Here is a 16225-nt window from a genome sequence, read left to right on the forward strand (position 1 = left end):
TCCGAGGTTGACAGCATGGAAATGTTTCGTTACCTCCCATTACACATTGAGGGAAAAACGTTCTGGGCTGCAAGGGCTACCATTACAATTCTTATAATGAGCACCTAGTATATATATGCCAGGTGGGCATTTTACTTCTGTTGTTTACACTGGAGCCTGATAACGCTATGGGTTATTATCTTCATTTTTTTGTATATAAGACATGCTCAGTGGTTTTGCAGGAAGATTCTGGAGCCAGGCTGCCAGTCAGATCCCAGCACTGCCATTTACTGGCCAGTGACTCTGGGTACGATATTCAACCACTCTGTGCCTCAGTTTCTTCATCTATAAAATGGGTTTAATAATGGTACCCCAGAGGGTTGTTGTGGGCATGTAACATCTGGAACACTGCTTACATATAAAGAGTGCTCAACAAATATTAGCTGTTACAATTATGAGAAAATGTAGGCATAAAGAGGTTATAAAACTGGTCCAAACTCACAGCTGGTTTTCAGATCCAAGCAGACCTCACTCCAGCCCTGGACTCCTCTCCCAGGCATTGTAGCCTAATAGGACAGTAACTCCATTTCCTGGGCACCTCTACCCATGTTTTCTTATCTGCTCCTCCCAGCAATGTTATGACCTCAAGACTGCTTGGGGAGGTAAAGTCGCTTCTTCCCTCACTTACTAATTGGCTCTGCTGGGATTTGAACCCAGGCTGGCCCAACCCCAAAGCAGAAGTCTGTATCCACTAAACCACACCGCTGCCTTCCTTCACTACCAGGAGCCCACTGTCAACACATGTGGAAGCTTCAGAAGGTGTACGACCTGGGAAGTTAAAAAAGATAAAAGGACATTTTCAAAAGTTGCCACACCCCTTTAAAAGTGCCTGCCAGCCCTGGGAGGATCTGATTCAGCTTCTGTGAAGATCTCTGAAGGTGTCTGAGGTTGAGCAAGCCACGCAAGCCTTGTGGCTGCTCTTCATTCCAGGGACAGAGCTTTGGGCATCACTAGGGCCACCGTCCAGGCTCCACGTCCATCCTCAGGGAAGTCCTCCGCTAGGAGAGCCGCTGCCTGCCTTGCGCACCCATTGGGCGACCGAGGGCCTGCACCACGCCCTGCCTCACTGACCTAAGGCTCAGAGCAGCGGGGCAGTCAGAAGGGTGGAGCCCCTATTTCCACAGCAATCTGGGGCCTGGCCAGCATCCCCCTTGACTGAACTTTGGAATGTTGTGAGGTTTCCTTCCACTGTGTGCTATGAAACCTCTTAGGTCTGCTCTGGGCACAAACAAAAGAGCTCATCCTCCCCTTGCATTGCCACGATGGCTTTACATACGTAAAACATAGATGTGGCCGCTCTCGCCGCTCGCACTGCAGCGATAACATCCCGCAATGTTTAGAATCCACTGCTGGTAATGAGCCTGTCATCAGAATTCAATGATCAGCTCAGCAATGCTAGTCTTTCTTTTGCTTCCTTTTCAGTGCACGAACAGCTGCTGAAGTAATTTTCCTCAAACACAGATTTCCTCCTGGCACTCCTCTGCTCGAGGTCGTGGTGACGTTGCCTAACGTACAGAGTACAAGTGCCACAACCTCCAGCTCCACTGCCCACCTGCTCTCCTGCAGCGGCCCCCTCCTCTCCGTCTGCAGCCAAGCCCTTCACTCCAGCTGTGCGAAGGGCAAGGTCATCCCTCACTTGACTTCCTCTTCTCCGCACCTGTGGCTCTTGACATCCTACTGCCTCTCTTATTCCTCCACTCCCGACTGCAAGTTCAAGGCCCTCCCCAGTTTTAGAACCTAACTCCAAACCGACCTGCTGTACGGAACCCTATCCTGGTAACTCCATTAACTATGCCTCTCCTGACACTCTTCTCGTTCATTCACTCAATAAATACTCATGTGCCCATTCTGCCAGCCCCAAGCTAGGTCATCAGTTACAACAATGTGTGAACTGTCCCCGTTCACACCAAAGCCCTCACCAAAGCCCGCTGTCTACAGTGTCATATCTGTTTGCAGGTCCTGCATGATGCTTGCAATAGTGGCCTTGGTTGTTTCTTGCCTCTCTCAGATTATTAGCTCCTCAAAACAAGTCTAAGACTCCTGCCACTGCCTCTTCCACTTTTTTTTTTCTTTTCCCTCCCTCCCTCCCTCCTTCCTTCCTTCCTTCCTTCCTTTCTTCCATCTCTTAATAACAGTGCCCCTGCATGGAGTCAGTATTCAATACAGTTAGTTGAAAATGGTTATGTTTTACCCTCTAGGGAAATAAATGAAGACTATCTTTGAACCACAAATGAGTGAAAGGGGACTGCCTCCCTCTGTTCGGATATGATTAAGAGTTTATTAACTTTCGTGGGCCGTAATATATTAATTAAGTATAAATTAACCATTCTAAATATAAGGTTTTTTTAAAAGTTACTATCCCTGTGCATCTCACACACACACACACACACACACACACACACACACACACACACAGCTGAGACACAGAACGAGTTGATCGGAGGATCAGACAGTGGGAGGTGCTATCAAAATCAGAACCCTGAATGAGTGACCGCTCAGCTTCATTTGCAAGGTCATAAGGTTTTTCCACAAAAAATTTTTCATAGTTTTTCAACTAGTATTTGGGATTCAAGTTGCTCAGACCTTGGTGGATATGAAAATAGACCTTCAGTCCCATGTTTACGATGTCATCGTATTAAATGAGAGGAATGGAGGGACCTGGATATATTTTTGGTTTGGCAAATTGTAAAACTATTTTTTTTTCAAACATTTGGGGTTTGGCTAAAACCAAAACTTATTTTGCCAAGCACTTTGGCCTTAATTTTTAAACCCATGTGTATTTTAAAAGAAATTCAATCTATATGTTTCTGACTCATTTACACTTAACTCATGAAAATGCTGTTTGGTAAGAGCTATTAGATGTCCAAGCAAGTTTATGAGCCCTTTTAAGCCTTCTTTTCCTCGTTCTTGCCAGAAAGTTGTATTTTGCCAGCCATAAAGAGTGTGAGCCCCAGAGGCCTGTGGTCAGTTTGAAATTTATAACCTCTGAAGCTTAAATGGATTCTGACTTGGAAAAAGCTTTTTTTCCCTCTCCTCTTTTTCATATTAAGCGCTCAAACAGGCTACTTATGATAAAGATGGGATCCTATGTCTCAGTTTCCAAGATGGCTGAGGGTGAATAGTGAAGAATTCAATCTAACCACCAATGAACTGCCTCTAAGACATTTTGGAGGAACAATGTGACACTTTAAGTTCCTCTGGACACAGATCCAACACTCTAATGGAAAGTTTTACTAATTACTCTTAGGATAAGAAAAAGAGGTAGGAATCAACATGATTCAAGTTGAACATTTTACCTTTGGGGGACTTGGTAATTCTTTAAAAAATCACAGACAACCAATCCTGTTTATGAGTTTTTATACATTTAAAAAATAAGCTGAATCTACTAAAAACGACATTTGAATTAAAACCAGAAAAGCAGGAAGGACGTGCATGCATGCTGCAGTGACTTCACCCTGTATCTACTATATGCTCAGATGATGCTCAGATACCACTCAATTATAGTATTCTAGTGGGAGAAAGCTTTTGGATAAAGTACTTAAAAATGGCTTATAAATATTTAAAGTATAAGCATCTAACAAATCATAATGACAAAGTTTTACATTTAACCACATGTGCTCCAAATATCTTGAAATTACTCTAAATATGGGTTTAAAATATCAAAAGGGCTTGTTGATGGGATGCAGAACTTTGCAGAGAAACTTAAACCTGATCATTCTTGCTCTCACAACACCCAATAGGCACAATTTTTAAAGTGTGCGTGTGTAGATTTCCTTAGGAAAAGATCATGCTACAGTCTGAATTTCCAAAACAAGAGTTGAAGGATGAAATATAGGGTTTCCCCTTCTCTCACCAAACGCAACTTAGCCACTTTGCTTCTAGATAATTTGTTATTGTAGGTTGGCTCAAATTTAAGACAGTAACATCTTAGAAACAGTTGGAGAACGAAGCCAGCTGCAAGGAGGATATCATTACAAATTGAGACACATGTTATATGGGAATACCATTCATTTTCAATACCAAAAACATGTCTGGGGAAATAAGCCATGCAAATGAGGGAGAGATATACTTTTTAATTGCATTTTTTGGACGTTAGGTCAATGTTTCATATCAAACGAGTCCATAATGTATGTTTCTCCCTTCTGTTCTTCTGTCACATTCTTACTTCCCTTTTTACCCAAAACAAAACACAGCTTGCTATCAAAGAAAGACAACAAACCAGAGGTTCAAAGGGGGAACTGATGAGACAACCAGCATCGCAGCCAACTCTCTGGATGGAATGAGGCCGGGGAGTGCTGGACAGCTTTGATTGTCCCAGTCCTGACCCCATGCCCACGTGGAAAGGCAGTTCTGCTCTCGTGTTCCCTTCTCTCTATTCAGACTTGTGTGTTTGGTAAAATTGCACAAGCATGTTGTTGCCTATGGCCATAGCTCAGTCCTAGGAGCTCAGAGTTAAGGGATATCAGGAGCTACTTGAATGGTGTCCAATTTAAGAATGTTTAGTACACTCAGGAGCTTTTTAAAGCACAAAAGATGCTTTAAAAGTTTTGTTCTTATTGTTCTTTGCTTTTGCTCCATTTTCACTAGAATCTTTTAAATGACCCCCTTGAAATAATTTGTGTGTGTGCATTTCCCCTCCTTGCTGATGGCTGCACGTTCTCAATCCTGACCCCACCCTACTTTTTTCTCAAGCAGAATGCTGTGGAAATCCATAAATCTGGAGAAGAGCTCTCCGTGGTTAGTATTTCGAGCTGGCATCTGAGATGGCATTTACTCCTTTTCCTTGAGAATGGGACCCTGTTAAATGATGCCAGTGCTAAATTGTTTATCTTTTAAACTAATTTATTTGTTTCTCTGAAATGAATTCCTTTTATGTTTTTGAGGCATTTGTAAAAAAAAAAAAAAGTTTACACATGCAGAATGCATTGCCTTAACATGCATCCACGTATATTTAAACCAGCAACTGAAGAATACAAAATAACTCTGGGTGGGATAGGGTGAAGGAAAACAGAATGGCCACCCTCTGTCCCTTTGACACAATCTCTTCCACAAGAGAGTCTGGAAAAGGCAGAGTGTTGGTGGTGGATGGTGTTCCACTACAAGAGGTAAGTGTTCCAGGCTGCAGTGTATTTTGGTCCTCAAACACCTCTGCCCCTCTGTGATGCTTGTCTGCATGAAGGTAGGTGTAAATGATTGATGCCCAGGCAGTCGCTCGAGCCAGGAAGGGAGTGATTCATTGGAAACCAGACAGGGAGCTTATTTCTAGTGCCCTTCTGGGCAATGGCTTGTTAGTAGCTGGTTGAATGCTTTCACCTTTCCAAGTACACTCTCTCCAGGTGAAGAAGCATGCTAGGGGGCTTGGTAGCGCTCCAAGACACGGCCATGCCAATGCCCTGGTGTTTACTGATCCATCCACTTCTCCTACTCAAGCCATTCTCCTCCCTTGGCCTCAACAGCAGGGTAGAAGGTTTTCCACTGAAGGACAGCATCTGCCTATACAGCACAAACTTTGAAAGTCCAAGTGCCGGGGAAGTGTCTAGCTTGTTTCTTTCCTTGCTTCCCCTTTCTTCTTTCCCATAGGCACTCACAGGTTATAGTAACTTGAAGAAAAGTCTATCACCCTTTGCATTTTGTCACTAAGGCAATCTTATTGAGGCAAGGGCGACATTATGTAGCTGTAACAGTGATTCTGCAATATTAGGTCCACAGCAAAAATTGCTAAAAATAAATTCCAAGTTTTAAGGGAAACTTACAATTAATTCAGCTTCCTCAGAGTAACAAGAAAAATTTCTGTTCAGGTATTGCTTGGTGATAATATAAAATAATCTTTCAGAGATGTAAGGCATACTTTTTCTGTAGCCAAAATCTATGGACTGCTCCTCCCAAGAAAACACCTCCGTGCACAAGCACATAAAGCTTTCCACAAAATTCCAGAGGGAATACCTGAAGGCTGTGCATGGACAAGTCCATGGAGACCAGCTCCGGGGAGCTGACACACAGATCGGGCGGTCTGTAGATCAGGGCCAGGACTCGCGCTGCACTGCCTGACCCTGAGGATCCTCGCTAAAGCTCACGCACTAAGCACTTCTCTTCCCTCACCCTAGCCCCAGCCCTGCTGACGATGGAAGCCTATGGCTACATCTGAAAGAACTAAATACCCGGTCACATATGTCATTTCCTATTCCATCATAATCTGATTGAAATAATATCTAAAGCCAGGTGCCTGCACATTAAAACCCTCCTTCAACCCCCTTGTCCTAAAGGTTAAAAGAGACCCGGCAACACTGAACGAGATGTGTCTAAGGCCAACCTTGACACTGTTCATCCAGAAAATTCTCCTCTATGAGTCTGAAATGATCACAGCAAGCACTCTCTCAGGTCCTCACCACTCACACGTGCGCATGACGCAGACCTGGCCATTCCTCACTGCTGGCTCTTTGAATAACCTATACCTAGAGCTGGGCAGCCATCTGCATCCTGACAGACGGGCAGAACTTGAACATCAGGGATTACGTCACCAATGAACATTTCCAATAAGCAAGTATTAGAACATTAAAAATCTCAAGTCTGGCAGAGGATCTGAGCACACCCTACTTGTACTGATTTCCTCCTCTCAGTCACAGTTTTTCCTCTTTTCCTTGCTTTCGTAGTCGGCACCCACAGTCACATTTCAACTGCATGGACTTGACTTTGCAGGCAGCCGATCCTCTCAAACTTCTCAGCTGGAGAAACCGAACTGGCAAAAAGTTACCTGCCACCTCCACCCTTGCTGCTTTCCTAATGAGGCGAGTCCCCTGCCCCCTTCTTGAAATAGCCCTTTCTGGGATTGTGGCTCCGTGCAGACTAATAATTAAACTCTAAACTCCAAGAAGTCAAAACTACAGCCCCCCTTCTTCAGCTCTCCCAGAGAAAACAAAAAGTGGAAGGAACTCTTGCTGCTGAGGCTAGGGGAGCATCTCGGAATGGGGGCCGGGGACAAGACTCTTGGATTTTCTTTCTGGTTTTAGAAACACATAAGAAATTTGGGAGCCACAAAGGTGGGAAGTTCTTGGTCTTGCCGCTCGTCGGGAATGGAAAAAGTGAGGGTGAAAGGGTTACTCATGGTACACATTTTTTCCATTGATTATTTTACTTAAAAAGAAGATGTCATTTCCCTGGAAAATCAAGGAGGGGGGCATATTTTCTTTTGCATATCTTGAAACATTTGCAAATGGTTACTCTGAACTCCCCAATGTACCATAAACAAGTGTAAACTGTAGAAATTCAGAAAATGTACAAATACAAACAGCTATCCCCCAAGCTCAAAGGCAAAGACAAAGCAAGGAGTATTCCATTTATAAATGGAATTCTTTGTGGAGAGAACAGTTTGGGAAATGTTTATACATTGTTTTCCTTATTATTTGGGGGGATTTTTTTTTTTCAGCTTACAGAAGCGTCTTAAAAGTTGAAGATTAAAGGAAGTTTCCAACCTTTTAAAATCATCGACTAAACTTAATTAGTTCTGCATCTAGGAAAATATCTGCTCAATTAAATCATTTGCAATCATATCAACAAACCAGAATGCATAAATTCAGGTAACCGGGAACAGAATAACTTCAAAATGGAAAAAAAAAAAACCCTGTGATTTGCCAAGAACTAGCAAAAATGATGACTTCTTTGAAGATAACTGTAGCTGCCTGGATTACTGATTTCAAGACACAGTCTGCTTTGAATCTATTTTAAATGATTTTTAAAAATAGTAATACAGTATGAAAATGGTGGGCATAGTGAAAATGAAGAACCCAGACGAAAGTTACTGACAGACAATGAGTCACCAACAAGCACAAGGAGAAATCACTCACCTGCGCCTCATCCACCACAACTCAGCCCAGGTTTGGTTTTGGTTTTTTAATGCTTTCCCCTTTGGCTTTAACTTGTCACCAAACAGTGTTCACTGTCAGGGCACAAAAGCCATGCAGTTCTTTAATTAGCGGATGCATTTCCAGTTTCCGTAACCATATGCATAGGCTGGGTTTCTGAAGGCATAGAAGAAAAACAGCACCACGTGTGCACAGAAAATCAGGAAGGGTCAGAGAATGTGAGTGAATTACGGCAGGTTGAGACTGTGCTGTGAGCTGACACGGAACTACAGAGGGCAAGAGGCAATGTGATTTAGTGGAGCAGAGGCGTTCTTCCCCCACCTTAAATCACTCGCCTTGTCACCCCACTGTAGCTGGCAAAGCCTGAGAGTCTCTGGCTTTAGAGAAAAGCTGTAATGTCTTGCGGGACCCATCATAAAAAGAACTTTCCAATCTCAGGGGGATATGGGCAATTTCATCATTACATCTTCTGAAAATGACTGAAGCCAGGTTAATATTTTTAGTAACGACTCTGGTCCACATACAAGACCTTAGCCTGATTCTTTATTCAGAAACATATATCATCCAAATAGCCATCATATATTTCATGCTTTTATGTTCTTTTGACCCTATACTACTTATGGACTAGTGACACTCTTCTTGACCTGGTCACTTCTCACTTTAGTAATGGTAATAAAATCTTTCACCGTCTCCTTCTTCCTTTAATGTCATTTGAATGAGTGACACTAGAATGTGTTTAAAATTACAATTCCTGATGCTTTTCTGGCTTTCTAAAGGCCGTCACTTTTTTTTGTCCCACATCTTCCCATTACTCACTGCTTTGTCAACCAGATTAAATTACTCTGGTAGAGAAATCAGGGGCATTTTCAATTGAGGTGACTATGAGAAGGCCGAGACTGTCTTTGGAGAGCAGAACTTGCAGATATAAAACCAAGGATTGGTGGACTGATTTTTAGTATTCTGCTCCTACTGGCAAAGCCATCAATGGAAAAGGAAGCCTCAGACTATGGCGGCTGAGAAAGCCTTCTCACACCACCCAGCAAGGCCCCTTTCACTGGCTCTGAGCTTCCCAAGAAAACTCCTGGCTATAAGTGAGGTAGATGCCCATGTAAATATGCTGACTTAGAGACAATGGTTTGGGCACACCACATCAAGTGTTCTGGTCCACATCTATATTTCCCACCGTGGAGTAATGGGTTGGTATTCTAGGTTTTTCATTGTTGTTGCTGAAAAAAAAAACTGAGCACGCTAAAAACAAACAAACAAACACCATCTAAACATTTAGAGAATTTGGTAGGTAGGCTTGGTTTTTGTCTAGGAACTTTCCCCCAAGACAACTGAGGTGGATAAAAGAATTTTATCAAGTAGGGTAATAAAGGGACCAATTAACCTATTCTCCTATAGTGGTTCAAAGAAAATGTAGCCCTGGAGTCAGACAGCCTACATTTGAATCTCAATGCTGCTTATTAACTTGGTAATCTTGGACAAGTTACTTAATTTCTATGTCTTAGTTTCCTCATCGGTAAAATGAAGACAATAACAGTTGCCAAATGGATCCTGACCCAAATAAATACTACTGAAAAACACTTAGAGAAGGACCTGCACATACCAATGTGAGCAACTGTTCTTCCTAGAAGGTCCACTTCTCCTACCCAGGCCTCCTTCCTCCCCGGTGTACATTTCCACCAGACTATAAGTGCCTTGAGGGCAGGCACTGCACCGTATTCACCTTTGTAACTCCCAGCTCCTGGAAAGAGCTGTGCATAAGTTATGTGCTCAGTAAATATTCATTTCCCTTCCTTTCCTCTCCATACATAGTTGATAAACTTCAGCAGAACATTAGCCTGTTTGCTGTCCTTGTGGACAGAGGAGAGCGCTCAGGCTCTGGGTCCAGCAGGGCTGAGTTGAATACCGGTTCCCTCACTTACCAGCTCTGATTTGGGCAACATCTCCAAGCCTTACTTTCCTCCTTGGTAAGACGCAGACGATGCTTATTCCACCAGGATTGTTGGGAGGATCAAACAAACGAGGTCACATCTGGCTACAGTGGGCAGTCATGCAGGCTAGTTTCCCTCCCCCTTACTGAAATTCTGGACTCGTTATTTATGGTTCACTTGGTATTAAGCAGGATTCCAGACCCTCCCCTGCCAGAGGTCAGAGATGTGCGCTCTCACCCACTTCAGCGATGTTGCCCTTTTCCCTGTCAAAGCCTCCCACTGCCTGGAGAGGTGAGCAGCTCACCCACTGAGCTGCTGAGCCCCAAAAGGGGAGAAAGCAAAGCTGGTCAGTGATGTTGAGGTCCACCCTGGGAAATGCTGGAAGAGACCCCATGAACACGAGCTGCTCCAACACCCTACCAGGCAAATGGGGCTTCGTGGCCTGGGTTCAGTTGGCATAGCATGTAAGAAGGTTAGATTTTATTCTCATCTTGCAAATGGAATCCCCTGGTTATTGAGAACATTTGGTGAATTAGGACATTCTGCCAGTGACTCTACCAGCTCCAGGAAGTGGCTCAGCTTGCCTTTTACCACAGTCCTGTAACCTCATGACTGAACATTTACTGGTCCCAAGTAATCTCTCCTTCCTCCCCACATCCTCTTCTACTTACAGGGATGAGCCTAATAATAAAAGTGTAATTAGTAGATAGTGTTTCAATGCAGGTTCAAGAATTGGCTTTATCCTTAAGTAAGTGACCCTGGGCATGGCACTTACATGCTGTGACTCAGTTTCCTCATCTGTAAAATGGGAATGATGTTGGATCAAGATGATGATAGTGTGTGACCACACAAGGTGTACTGTAAAACACGTAAGGTAAAACCATGATTATCAATACAACTCTCGCGCGCGCCTCTGCCCTGTAAGAAGTAAGGAGGGGGTGCACTGACTCGTGTGGAGAAAAGCCCCGGTGTACATACAAACCTTTTACTTATTCTGATTTCTAATTCGGAGGCACCTCCTTTTGAGCGGAGGCTCCAGGTCCTCGGGCCCGGCGCTGAGCATGGGCGAGGAGATGATGCACGGCGCCATGGCAGTCTTCTCCGCGGGTTTTGGCACAGGCTGGATCACGCAGCCCGTCTTGGGCAGCATACGCAGAGCATACGCGTGGTCCTCGTCCGCGGGGTTATTAAGGTTCGGGTCTGACTTGTCGCCTCCCGCCAGGGCCTCCTCCCCTATCAGCTTTTTGGCCGCCTCCCCGTCCAGGTGGCAGTTGGAAGCACAGTTGTTCTCTTTGACGGACTCCAGCTCGCTCACCGCGGGCTCCTCCGGCGACAGCAGCTTCTTGGGGGGCGCGGGAGGCGGCGGTGGCTGGGGCTGCTCGGGCGGCGGCTCCGCGCCCTTGGCGCCCTCGGCGGCGGCGCCGCGCGTGCCGTTCACAATGACATTGCAGGCCGCGGCGGCCTCGGGGCCCGCGGGCGCGCCAGGGCCCGGGTCGCCGGCGGCGGGCGGGCTGCAGTGGCCATCCCTGCAGCCGCCGCAGGTCCTGCGCTCCGCGGCGCCCGGCTCGCGCTCCGCCTTGACGTGCGCGTGCAGCGCGCGGTGGATCACGTTGTGCAGCCGGGCCCGGTGGCCCACCGTCAGGTCGATGACACCGTCCTGCGGGCCCTGCAGCACGCCGGGGAAGCCGAGCTGGCCGCCCGCGCCCGGGGGGCTGCCGGCGCGCCGCGTCAGGTCCACCACCTCGCTCCGGCCGTGCTCCGCGGGCGCCAAGCTCAGGGCCTGGCCGGAGCAGCCGGGCGGTGAGTCCGCGGACTTGGACGAGCCCTGCTTGGAGTCCCGGGGCGACAGGGAGTGTCCGCCAGGCTTGCCTCCTGCCGCCGAGGAATCGCCGGGGGCGCTCGGAATGAAGTTCTCCCCGTTGCTGGAAAATCCGTTGGGGGGTTTGGAATCATTGATGTGAGGGATGGGAATAGGGATGGGGATGGGCACGGGCAGGGGAACGATCACGGGGTATGGCACGAGCAAGGTGGGGGGCGGCACCAGCGGGGCGAGCGACGGCAGCCCGAAATTCATCATCTGGGGCACGGGCATCGGGCCATTTGGCATCATGCTCACTGGCGGGAAGGGGAGACTCGGCAAGGGCGCGCCCGGAGGTGGCGGGGGTAGCAGACCCGGAGGGTTCCCGGGCATGGTCGGGGTGCTCGGGGGGTGGATATGGGGCGACAGCATGGGCCGGTGCATGGGACTGGAAGTGGGGCCCAGGTTCCTGGGGCCGCCGGGCGGGGGCCCGATGCCGGGGAGCATGGGGTTGGAGAGAGGGCTGTTAGGGTTGGAGGCGTGGTGCGGCGGTCCGCGAATGAAGGGCGGGCGGATCTGCTGCATGATCTGCTGTTCCATGAAGATGGGCAGCGGTACCGGGCCGCGGTTGGTCATCACCATGGGAGGGCTGCGAGGCGGGACGCCGAGGGGAGGCCCGATGCTAGCAGGTGGCTGGACGGAGACAGGAGGGATGTTTGGAGTCTCGCTAATGGGCATGGACTTGGGCACTGGCGTAGGGATTTTAGTGACAGAGCAGTTGGCAGTGTCAGATGGAGAGACGGTGGTGGACACCGATGGGCCAGGGCCCTGGCTTTGGCCAGCTGCAGCCGCCGGGGAGGGGGCCTTCCTGCGAGCATCTGTTAGAGGGATATTCCAAGAGTCTGGAGTGAGCAGCTGCACCCCAGTGCCTTCTGCTTTATTTTCCATGGGAGTGTGTAATGTGCTGCACAGCCCAGCTGGAAGATTGGCCTGTGTCTCTTTGTAGAAAATGTCCATTTTGTACTGATTGAGACATTTTGCACTGCAGAACTGAAGCCTTCTTTCCCCGTCCCCAAAATCCAGGTATTCTTTCGTGTGTCTTATGTGCTTACACCAGTCACATACCTACAACACAGTAATAAAGAAGAAAAAAGTAAGGTAAACAATTTCCTTTGGTAGACAGTGTTTCATGTTTTACATGAAGCTTCTTTCAAACTTTATCATAATATTTCAAACAGGCGGAAGTGTTTCGTTCTAAAAGGTACAATTCTTAAATGTTTGTAAAACAATTTCTCTTTGGAAGCCAGAATTGCTTTATAAATATTAACTCTTCAGAATAGCAATTACCACCATCTCCTATTTTAAAAAAAGAAAAAGAAACTGTGTTATCCCATTTAAGCATGACTTTAAGGTAGATCTAACAAAAAAAGAGTACATATACCTGCCCACATAGTTTCACTGGTCAAAGAGGCTCATTGCACATGCAAATCTAAAGAGTTTTGGTGAGAAGAATTCTCCAGAAAGTTCAGTGGACTTTGAAATATAGACCCTTAAAATTCTCCTCATGCAAATTCACTTTACACTATTGACTGTTGGATAATGCAGTTGGAAGGGGTGTGCTGTGTTAACCAATAACACATAGCGCTGAACATCATTATGTCTGGCTTCCAAGGAGAAACTTGGAATTAGTCATGAAGTCTGTGTGAGGTTTAGCTATTCCCAACCTGTGATGTTGCAGCAAGCTAGAATTATTTTTTGAGCTGTTTGCCCACTCTCTCTCAGTAGTCAGAATTTTTGGTGACATTTCTTGGCAGGCAGTCTTATTTAACAACTTTTCAAACACCAGAGAACGTTTTCCAAAAGTTTTTATGGCTTTTCCCCCCTTCAAATCTACTCCTGGCAAAAGAGAGACATCACCAAATTTATTTTAAAGTTGAGCTGCAGAACTAATTAAAGGCTGAGAGCTTTTCCCAACTGGAAATCACTAGACATCAAAGTTCAAAAAATAGTCATTCTCGGCTTCAGAAGCCATTACTTTGGAGAAATTATTGTGATTTCATTAACACATTAATTTTGTAACACCATCAGTTCTCACAGATGGTGAAGACATGATCTACAATTCAAATACGACTCTTGTTTGCACAAATGTCTTTCCTTCATATGGCATTTTAAACAAGAATTAATACGAGTAATCTTGCCATAGCTATAAACAGATAAACAGATGTCAAAATTTTCAATGGTTCTTTCAGTGCCTCACTTTTTTGACTGAACATTACATACACAATCTTTTTTTCTTTTTCTTTCTTTTTTTTTTTTTTTTTGGTCATTTCCTTAGCACTCAAGCCATACAGCAGCAGAGGAAGAATTGTGAAACACAGTGCGATGGTGAGTTCATTGAATTTGCTTCTCTCTTCAGTAAAGCCCTGGTTCCAGTATTGCTCTAAATGGAACCCTGTTTTTGTTGAGGAGAGAGTCTGTTGTTCTGTTGCTGGTGCATGTTGCTTTTTTAACTATGGTAAACTGATAGCATTAAAAGATGATAAATTTTAATAATGATTGGTCACATAAACAATGCAAAAACAACATATGCTGGGCATTTGATTACTCATCTCATTGAACTCTCAGCTTTCCTAGACTGTAAACAGTGGTGGCATGCTAGTATGTGATTGTGAGTGTACACACTCGTGGCAGATGTAAGTCTGTTTGTGTAAATCCACTCTTTTCCTTCTCACTTTTTTTCCCACTGATATCTGCAGGTGATATACTTGATGGTGTGAGACTGAATGACAAATACTTACTGGCACACATTAGCTTTTTGTTTAGTCTCATATGAAAGTACCCTTTCAAAATGCTTGTTGCAAAAAAAATAAAATCAATGCTAAGATACTCCTGTGTTTCACTACAGTGTTTCAAGTTTCTCCAGAATTAAGAGGTTTTTTTTTTTTTTTTCATAGTTGAGATGTCTAGTTTACAAATAAGCACAGAATTGCCTCTGATGAGAAGAGACACACAGAATCTATCAGACTCTCAAAATTCTCATCTAGATAAAGGTTAAATAAACTAGTAGTGAAAACTTGATGCATGTAAGTTATTATTTTTAAAACCTGATCATTTTTTAAAAGTTAATGTATAATGACATGACATTTAAATTCCAATATGAAATAAAGCCACCTGATTCTGTTTCAATATTAGGCATACATAGGGAGCCTAAAATGTAAACTTTTAAGCTTGAAGTGAAGGATCAAATATAGCTTCTTTAATTATGAACTAAAAAAAATTATCAATGAATTAAGCTAATTAAAAAAATATACCAAATTTTCTGGCATATTTCTTTTGGATCGTATTTTTTAACCATAAGGGGAAAGAGTTTTCTGAAATCCTTAATTGGTCTTCAAATTGCCAGATTGAATTATTTGCCTCCAGAGGATTCCTCTGTTTCCTCAAGCTAAATAAATATTTTCAAGTAGAGTCACAAAAAATAATCTAAATATAACTTAAATGCTCTCCCTTCACTTTCAGTAATTCATTGACGAATAAGGAATGCTCACAGATCTATCCCAATTATACAATGAGGATTCTCCACCATATTTTATCTATTTCACATAAAAAGAATTACAGACATCAAAGTTTGAAGCAAATTCTATTTCATCAAATTTTCCAGTTAAAGCAAAAGCCTAATGGTTACCCTACTTGATTTTCTGCAGCATCCCACAGTGTTTAGGTAATAGTGTGACAGTTTATGACAATCTCATTTTGGGTAAGGAGTGTGAATGTGTGTGTATCCTTGTCTTATTACATTTCAATTCCGAACACTAGTCTAAAAATACAATAAGGCAATCTTTCTGGTGAAGCAAAAAATTATTTGGGAAAAAAATTGTCACTTAAGAAATAATGAATCATGTCTGTCTTACAGGACACATCGTTTAAGATTAGGTCAATGAATTTATGGCACAAATGGCTGTATCATGTGAAGCAATAAAATGCAGCACATCATTCATTCTACATCTAACTAATACACTTCTAGTAATTAAAGATTTCATCATAAGAGCCTGAGCTGATTACTTAAGATGTGGTAGTTAGGTGAAAATATATACTGTAGATCTTTCTCTTTAATAAAAGAACATTTGCATATCCATGAAATACACAGCATGTGTCTCATGAACTATGGTTTTTCTGAACTGTGGTGTTATGGGGTATTCTTCCCATCTTTTTTCCACAGACGGCTTTAATTTTTTTTTAACTTTTTGAGGCATTATTTTTTCCCTCATTATGCCAAGAAGTACCAAAATTCCTTCAGATATTTTAGAAGATAAAGACTAAGAAGTGCAGAGCTCAACTCACTGGGCTCTGGAATGATTTCCCCCTAATTCCACCCGGCTTTGTTTCTGTTGGAATCTGGCCTCTTTGGTTCCACTTCTCTCCCTAACAGGTCCCAGATTGGACGGAGCTGAGGCTGAAGCTGTTTTAACGATGGCAATCTGGGGACAGAACAATCAGCTAATGCGAGGCTATTGAGCGAGACAGCTGAAATGCTTCGTATCACAAATACATAATGTATCACCAGGAAGACAAAAAGATCACAAAGGAGATAA

General features: G+C 44.3%; 1 protein-coding gene across 3 annotated transcripts in view; it reads right to left on the reverse strand.

Moving 5' to 3' along the window:
* Window positions 1–16225, reverse strand: part of SOBP (sine oculis binding protein homolog) — a 156717-nt gene that overhangs the window by 7866 nt on the left and 132626 nt on the right. For all 3 annotated transcript variants that reach the window (XM_059941478.1, XM_059941476.1, XM_059941475.1), the window contains one exon: window positions 10818–12758. In XM_059941478.1, coding sequence (XP_059797461.1) covers window positions 10821–12758 — 1938 coding nt within the window. In that variant the 3' untranslated portion in view covers window positions 10818–10820. The remainder of the gene's footprint in view (window positions 1–10817; window positions 12759–16225) is intronic.

Source organism: Balaenoptera ricei, chromosome 12 (genome assembly GCF_028023285.1).
Source record: "Balaenoptera ricei isolate mBalRic1 chromosome 12, mBalRic1.hap2, whole genome shotgun sequence".
Taxonomy (NCBI): Eukaryota; Metazoa; Chordata; class Mammalia; order Artiodactyla; family Balaenopteridae; genus Balaenoptera; species Balaenoptera ricei.